The 8,329-nt window shown below is 37.1% G+C and overlaps 1 protein-coding gene and 1 long non-coding RNA gene across 2 annotated transcripts in view; one reads left to right on the forward strand and one right to left on the reverse strand.

Moving 5' to 3' along the window:
• Window positions 1–7,295, forward strand: part of CNTN3 (contactin 3) — a 75,580-nt gene extending 68,285 nt beyond the window's left edge. The window contains exons 18-21 of the mRNA XM_026052508.1: window positions 1,228–1,414; window positions 4,855–4,967; window positions 5,819–5,987; window positions 7,148–7,295. Coding sequence (XP_025908293.1) covers window positions 1,228–1,414; window positions 4,855–4,967; window positions 5,819–5,987; window positions 7,148–7,248 — 570 coding nt within the window. The 3' untranslated portion in view covers window positions 7,249–7,295. The remainder of the gene's footprint in view (window positions 1–1,227; window positions 1,415–4,854; window positions 4,968–5,818; window positions 5,988–7,147) is intronic.
• On the reverse strand, window positions 60–4,143 carry LOC112958617. Its single transcript, XR_003251461.1, has 4 exons — window positions 4,131–4,143; window positions 3,910–4,035; window positions 2,317–2,450; window positions 60–91 (listed from the first exon to the last, which is right to left on the reverse strand). It is a non-coding gene; the product is annotated as an uncharacterized LOC112958617 (long non-coding RNA).
• Window positions 7,296–8,329: the final 1,034 nt, after the last annotated feature.

Consider the following 8,329-nt stretch of genomic DNA (forward strand, 5'->3'; position numbering starts at 1 on the left):
TTACATGCATAACTTTCATGTAGATGACTCCCATTCATCTGAAAATGATGCTTTAAAAAAAAAAAATCCATCTCAGGTGACTCCACAAAACCTGAAAGGAAAGGTGAGAAGTCAGGGAATTAGTGGGCTCACAAGAGCAGCCTACAGGGGATTAGACCTACATTGTTTCAGAATCACTTTATTTTGAGTGGCCAAGCTAAAGAAATAACACATGTGTCTGATCCTGTGTTTGCTGTATTCCATCTGGAAGCAGCACTGAATGAGATCTGGGCCAGAACCCACCCTGCACAGCCAGTTTTGCTTGGGGCATCATTATCTCCTTGCTAAAACTGTAAGAGGGATCCTCAGACTGTCCTTGTCATACTGTCCTGGCCTCACTTGCATTAGTATTTGCAACATTGCTTATTATAGCATTTTCCTCTCTTGAGAGAAAATTTTAGCTACTTTATCTTAAATTTGATGTCAGCATTTAGTGCTTTGGGCAGAACTATTTTTGGGATACCAAGGCAGACAGTGTCCAGTTATTTGCAGAGTCCATGAGATGGAGGAAGCTTTGTCACAACATCCAAATTCTGTTTAAAAACAGATATTGTTAAAATACTTTTTCATTTAAAAACATTTCAAATTTGAAGAATAGCTGTCTTTATTAATGGACTCAGGAAATGCCTAATATACAGAGATTACTACCACACCTTTCTTGCTGTCTTTCTGGCCCATGTTTATCCAGAGAAAGAATCTTTTCTTCTATCTTTGGCAGTGAAGAACACCACAGAATGAAATTGTGTTTTAGTTCCTGTGATGACAGTCATGGCTCTATCTAACAGTATTTTCAAACAGATACTTTTTCTGATTACATTTACCTGCAAAGAAACTATTTTGTAAGATGCAGTTTTTTTCTAATGAGTTTAACTTGTTTTCTTTGTAGATGAAATAATGCTTTTCCTCTTATTGTCATTTTTATTAATTCAAGCAACATCTGATATTTGTTTCCTTTTTTTCTAAAGAAGTCACACAAAGAAAAAGCAGCAAGTATGACAGATAAATAGTAATTTTATTTATGTAGCATACATATTCCTAAAATTTTAATGTATTTCTAGCTTTTTCAGCTGGGGAAAAAAATGCACTTAAAGGAGTTAAATGCAATGCTGTGGGTGAACATTGCATAGCAAAAGAATTTTAAATGTTTTTTTTATTATTTTTATTTTTTTTTTTTTTATCATCTACCAGGTTAGGTACTGGAATAATGGTGGAAAAGAAGAATCTTCAAACAGAGTAAAAGCTGTAGGCAATGAGACATCAATAAGAATAACAGGTTTGAAGAGCAACGTAGCATACTACACAGCTGTCCGTGCTTATAACAGTGCTGGAGCAGGTCCCTTTAGTGCCACCGTAAATGTTACCACAAAAAAGACACGTAAGTATCATGAATTTAAAGCGGGGAGAACCATAATGTTTTAGCACTTGCAAGCAAATGAAAAATAGTTTTGTTTTTTTTTTTTTTAACCAGGAGTCACAGTATGCATAAATGACCAAAATTTTCATATAGACTAGAACAGTCACACAGTTAAAAACCAAGCTTGGATCTTTTAATTTCAGTCCTCTGCTACCTCTGTAGGATGATTAACAAAATTCGAATACACTACTGGACCTGAAGCAAGATACCTCATTTCTGCACAGAGCCTTTAGCATTCTTCTGGTGAACTAGAAGACTTTTAAAAAGTCAGGTGTGACTTTCTTCTGTTAGAAGAAAGCTTTCTGTTATTTGGAAGGAGAAACAGTGACTTGCTGAATTTTTCAAGGTTCTATAACATATTTATAAGTTCTCTAGGGCATGAAGTGGAATGTTACTCATACTTCCTGCAAAATAATCACTCATGTCCATTGTTTCTCCTTGAACAAATTACTCAAGAGCCCACTTGACTATTGAAAAAAGAGAAATTAAGCTGGAGAACAGATTCTCAAAGGCTGCACTAATTTCTACAAATGGAAATATTTTTAGTAGATGCTTGCATTGTAATACAACTGAGAATAAGGGTCATAAATCTTGAGGCATTTCTGTCAGACTCACAAGAATGCAAAATTGAATCTGTATGAAAGAGCAAAATCTCTCCTACTAAAAGCAGCCCTATCACCAGAACTAGGAAACAAGTCAGCTTATTAGAAATGAATATATGCAGAAAGAAGTGCCACTGTCAGTGAGGACTAAACCAACACAGATTAACTTATATTTGCTAAAGGTTAGATGTATTATAGGCATACAGGTTACTGTGAACTGGTGCACATGAAGTAACTCCTTGTGTGCAACTTATGTCTGACCTGTGATGAAGAGCATTCCTGGTGCTGGGCTCGGCAGGGCTGCTCCGCACGGCTAAACCGGAGCGGGACGAGCACCGCAGCTCGCTGGCAGAGCCATGCAGAAGGGGCAGGCCCTGGAGCGATCCCGCTGCTACCTGGGGTCAGTCAAAAGGAAAAAAAAAAAAAAAAACCCATAATAGTTGCACTAAACCCATACATCTTTTGCTTGTGAATAAACAAGACAAAAGCACTCCAGTGCAACCTAAGGACATTTTCAAAAATTGTGCTACTTGAGTATTTTGTTACTAGACTAATGAAGATAAAAAATTTTCTGTACCATTGTAGTGGACATTAGAGCAAATTAAAACCTAACTTTTCCAGTCAGAATTGAGAACTTAGTACTGATAAAGGAAACTTTAATTTCAGACTGGATTTTTGTTGTTTGAGTTTGAGCTTACGAAACATGCCTCTTAGGTGAAGAAACCTCACATCCTTTATTCCTTGTTTCTTTTGAGAACTGATTTAAAGATGTCCAGAATTGAAAAGGGGGATGGAGGGGTAAGCTATTTTTTCATTCAAATGAGTGGATTTTAACCAGTTTAATTTCTACTTTAGCTTCCAAAACATAACTGCTTTTGATGTATTTCTTGCTGTGAAGGAATTTTTGCATGTATTTACACATTTATATTTGCCCACACATTCTACAGGACACTCATTAGTAACTATTAACCTTATAAGAAATATAAGGCTTTGCAGCCTGTTTCAGGTCTAAACATTCAGTTTTTGTCTTTGACCACTAAATATCATTACTTTTATATTTATAATTGCATATTCATGTTTATGAATTCAAAAATTTCTTAAAAATTGCAAACATAGCTTTATTTTATACAATATTAAGTTCCATGTAATTGCAAATAACTGTAAAAGAATTACCTAAGTTTATAAGGCAAGATGATACCCTTATTTAATAGTGAGGAGGTCTTGGAACTTAGCAGTATATTCTGACCATAGCTTCTAATGGAGAGACATACTCTCTGCATAGGAGTGACTTTAAGCAGTTAACATCTGGGTAGGCTCAGTGAATTACTGCAGCTGTTTGCATACTTTGGACTGGCTATGTACTCGGGCAACTTGGTGGCTTTGCATCTGGTCTTTATGAATTAAGTTTTGCTGTTTTGATCACTGAAAATTACTAGGCATTTCTGGTAACTAGTAACAGCAAACTGGAGGCTTCTAAATCGTTTCTATGAGTCAAGTGGTAGACAGAAGCTTATAGTTTTTAATATATAATTACTCTTCCTTTTTCTCAGATGTCATAAGTTGTAGATGATTCTTCTCAAAATCAGCCTTAATAGCTAAGTAGAAACTACTTTTTTGTATGCTCATATACTACTTAATTCTCACAAATAAAACAAATGCATCTGACAATCATCCCTTAAATTTATTAAAACTGATTACTGTATATGAGGTTTAATTCTATTTAGTAGATAGAACAAGGCAACTCACAAAAATATAAATAGTTTGAATAGTTGTGAATTTGCAATTCATGAAAGCAAGATTTGTGAATAATTTAGAATTCTTCTGACAGCTCATGAATAGAAATTAGGGAGCTACCTGTGTAGAGGAGTTCTTCAGAGTTCTTCAGGAGTTCTTCAGGCTGTTTCAAAGCCACTTGCACTGTTTACTGCTGGAGCTTACACCACAGCTCAGAGCTGGCCACCTCAGCAGCGCTTGCCTCCACTAGGTGACAGCAACAGTAAATTGTTTTCCTCAACATGTTTAGGAAGATTTTAATAGTTGATTGTGTCTCTCAATGACCCATGTGGGAAACCAACCTGAGACCTCTTAAGAGGTTTGTACTCATCTTCTTTCCTGAAAGCTCTGCAGTTCCAAGGTGTAGTAAGGGGACAGCCAAGGGTGTCCACCTCTTTTTGAAACTGATGGCCTCAAATGGTTAATGAACATTCAAGAGCAAGGAAGAGCTTTACCTGGTAGAAACCCAGTACTGCTGCAGCTGTAATTGCAGTGGTACAGCTTGCATTCTAAAATCATGTCTGGAGTTAAAAAGAAGGGGAAAAAAATGTCAAACATTTTTGCATAACAAACACATTAAAGTAAGTCAGAGCAGCATATAGGTTTGAATGTTCACTGAGAATACTAAATGTGAATGACAAACAATTCATTGTGAAATATTTGCTTATTCTTGACACTGTGTTAAAGATAGAAATTGTCTGTTATCATCACTGGTTTCATTGGAGTATGTTCTAATTGATCACCTGTGTCCTAAGACATACTTTTATTCAGCTGTATTTAATGAAAGCCCATCAACATATAAATGTTATTTCTGAAGTTGTATTATGTGCCATTCTAGTTTTCCTTCCTTCTCTTTTTCCAATTTAGTCTCTGAACCATAAAGTGTACAAATGACAATGCTGTATTTGAGTTGCTTTTATATCCAACATGTAATGACAGCCAATTACCTGAACTATTATTTGCTACTGCAGAATAAATCATTAATGTCAATTAAGCTAAACTCATGCTTTTACTCCATATTTTAAGCACCGAGTCAACCACCAGGAAATCTTGTATGGAATGTTACAGACTCCAGAGTTATTCTCAACTGGGAGGAAGTAAGAGCTATGGAGAATGAATCTGAGGTAACTGGATATAAGGTGAGAACAGGCCGGCAGAACATCTGAAAGCAGTGCGTGCTCTACTGGACTCTTTCTATTTGCAAGACAATGAGTTTAGCAACTCAGACACCTGCTGTTTTTTTTTTTTTTTTCTTTTCTCTTTTTTTTTTTCTCTCCTTCCCATAAGTCTTGATTAAGGGCTGAACAATATCTTGCCTAAAACATTTCTGTAGTGTCTGTAGTTTTTAAGTTTACATGGTGCTGTTGTGATAACTCTCAAACTGTGTCCCTATACCATGACCCCTCTCTTTATGCAAACAAAGCCTTTGCTGTCAGCTCATGGAATCCCAGATATCCAAATGTATAATATTGGAATGGAAAAAAAGTAACCCAAAATGTAGCTGACTGATGGAAAGCATTTCCATTCCTGGCCTAGCATACTTCTTGTTACCACATACCAATCTGCTTGTCTTACCGCTTTCCTTTTTTCATTACCTACATGCACATTATCTTGAAATTACATTGTAATCTCTATTCTAAACAGTACACAGATATGCAGGTATTTCTCTAACTATGCTATATATCTTACCTATGTTTTAAAGACATGCAGAGGAGGTTCTTGATGATCTGTACAGAACAGATTTCAACGTTACCTAGTCCTGTATAAACGATTTATGTTGAAGATCAGCCTGTGCAGTGCTCTGGATAATAATGCTGGCAAGGGATACAAGTTCACAGCCCAGATAAACCACCTAGTTTCATAGCAGGATGGCAAATTAAAAACATACTATGTACAGTTTCAATTTGAATACTTTGTCTCCTACAACATTTTCAGGTTTCCCAAATACAGCATTGCAAACAAAAAAAAGTGCTGTTTGCTTCCATTGTAGGTTTTTTACAGGACTAACAGTCAGAATAATATGAACGTGCTGAACACAGACAAGACAACAGCTGAACTTTTGCTCCAGTTTAATGAAGATTACATTATAGAAGTAAAAGCAACAACTGATGGTGGAGATGGCACAAGCAGCGATCAGATCCTGATTCCCAAACTCGCTAGTATGTTGACACTGAATTGTTACTATTCTGCAATGTGTATGGATAGAGTCTTTGGCCAGTACCAGAACCTCCTCAATACTGAGCATGGAAATAAAAGGACAAGGAGAAAACAAGCATGGGGGGGAAATGGGTCTTGCCTAATGTGTCAGTACAGCAGTAGAACCCGAAACATCTGCTGTTCAGCTCTGTGCTTTAGGTAATCTAACCAGAGTGGTTCTATGATTCTATCTATTTAGAGATGGTCTTATGTTCTCGGCACCAAGGCTAAAGACAAAGTGTGATGGGGTTCTGAGGTGGAGGGGAGCAAGCTGGACAAAGCCAAGTGCTTTGGGAGGGTGGTCAAAACATAAATGGAGGGAGTGAGCAGATGTCCCGGGCAACACCTGGCAAGCACCCAGCCCTCCAGCAGCAAGGAGGAAGGTTGTGCTGAGGGAAGGCAGGCGAGAGCCGCCGCCTTGGGGCAAGGGGGACCAAGGCCCTGCGAGGTTAGTGGTACAGCAACGGTTCAGCATCTCTAAGCTTAATTTAAACATGCCTGAAAATTCCAAGGACGTTCCTGTTTGGCAGCACAGGTGAAATAAAGCGTTGAGGAACAATTAACATTAAATTGCTTTATCAACAGAACTAAGTAACTAAGTGGCATGACTGCCTATAAATACATATATATGCCTATACGCAAACACTCCCTCACAAAAAAAAAAAAAAAAAAGAGCGAGAGATGACTCCATCATCACTTTGCCGTAGCGTACTGAGGGTGGACTAGCTTTGCACCTGACACCCAGAACTGAATACATTGATGGGAGGAAGAATAAATTAATGCTTGAATGCTGAATGGTAATAAGTTAATAAAAAAAGCAATTAACAGTCTTCATGTCCTTACACATGACAAACTTCATTCTATTGCACTGCTAAATTACCATGTAAATGAGTATTGAAAATATTACATTTTTGCTTTTTAGTTTAAAGATTATTTATATTCTTTCAGTGGTTAAATTTCAAAAAATATTTAGCATACTTTTATGCATATTTCATTGCATATCAAAATTAAAAATTTATATTTTTTTTCTTACAATCAGTATTTGGCATTTCATAAGAGTAATAATTTTGTTCAGCAGCTATTCTTGATTTCATTTAATCTTTACCTTTTTCATTTGTCACAGGTATGGATGCAAGAGGTTCTTGTCCATCAGTCTGGAATATCTTCAACATATACAGCGCCCTGCCAACAATATTTTTCTTGACTCTTAACTCAGTGTTGTGATGATACATTTTCATTCACAGAAAAAAAAAATATCACAGAAAAGTGCTTTTTAAAAAAGAATGCAGTGGCTAATGCATGTGTTTTTTCTTCTATTCTGATGTGTTTTTAAATTCTTTATATTTCACTGTAGGTTAAAATAAAAATATCATGTAAAGTTTAGCAAATCCTTTAAAAAGGAATCTAAAAAATGCCTTAATACTTGAACCAAAGGAGTTTACATAACACTTCCAATAACAGCAAGAAGCTGGAGCGAAAGCAGTGGCCCTGTGGCTGCGGAGCGCGCGGCAGGGCTGCGTTACGGCGGGTTCTGCCATCCACGTGCAGAGGAAGGAAATCAGAGACATCTGTTGCAATTTGATGACAAAGTGTGCACCAACTGGCAGGTCTTAAAAATTAGTGTCATTATCAAGTAGATATGGGTAATTTTGCCTGCTTCCCTTTACATAATTAATTCTAAAGCTAAAAAAAAAATAGAAGATAGAGAAGAGCCAGAGGAGAAATGCTAGTTTTGCACTGTCCCTGGTGGGGTGTCCAAGAGGCAGGGCCTCTGTGGCTTCTCTTGAGAGATGTTTTCAAAGGTGGCTCTCCATTTTATTTCCATGTACAATTACAAACCTTTCTCCTAGTCAAGAGACATTTAAGTAAGTTAATTTCCCCACATCACCATCTTTAAGTTCTTTACTTGTAACTAATCTTCCACCTTCAGGATCCTTTTTCCTGGCCTCTGAACACCTGTTGGCTTCACTAACAAAGAGCCCAGCTGTGTGCACTACTAAAATGCAGTTGCACCACGGCCTTATGGTAAAGGACTCTTGCCACCTCCCTACCTTGTGATGTGGTGCTTTCAAATATGCAGCCCAAAATTATGTTGCTTTTTTTTTGGTCTATCATGCTATATTGTAAACCCATGCCCGTGTTTGTGTTTGCTGGTATTGCATAATGCTCCCTGATGCTGCAAAAGCCTCTCTGTTCAGCCAGCTCTTGCTGGTTTCCACCTGCTCCAACATGAATGCATCCTATTACTATTATATAATTCTGATAGGATTATGACAATACACTAGCCTAGTATATAAAAAGAAAA

This window comes from Nothoprocta perdicaria, unplaced genomic scaffold (assembly GCF_003342845.1).
Source record: "Nothoprocta perdicaria isolate Ctin4 unplaced genomic scaffold, notPer1 scaffold_9, whole genome shotgun sequence".
NCBI lineage: Eukaryota > Metazoa > Chordata > Aves > Tinamiformes > Tinamidae > Nothoprocta > Nothoprocta perdicaria.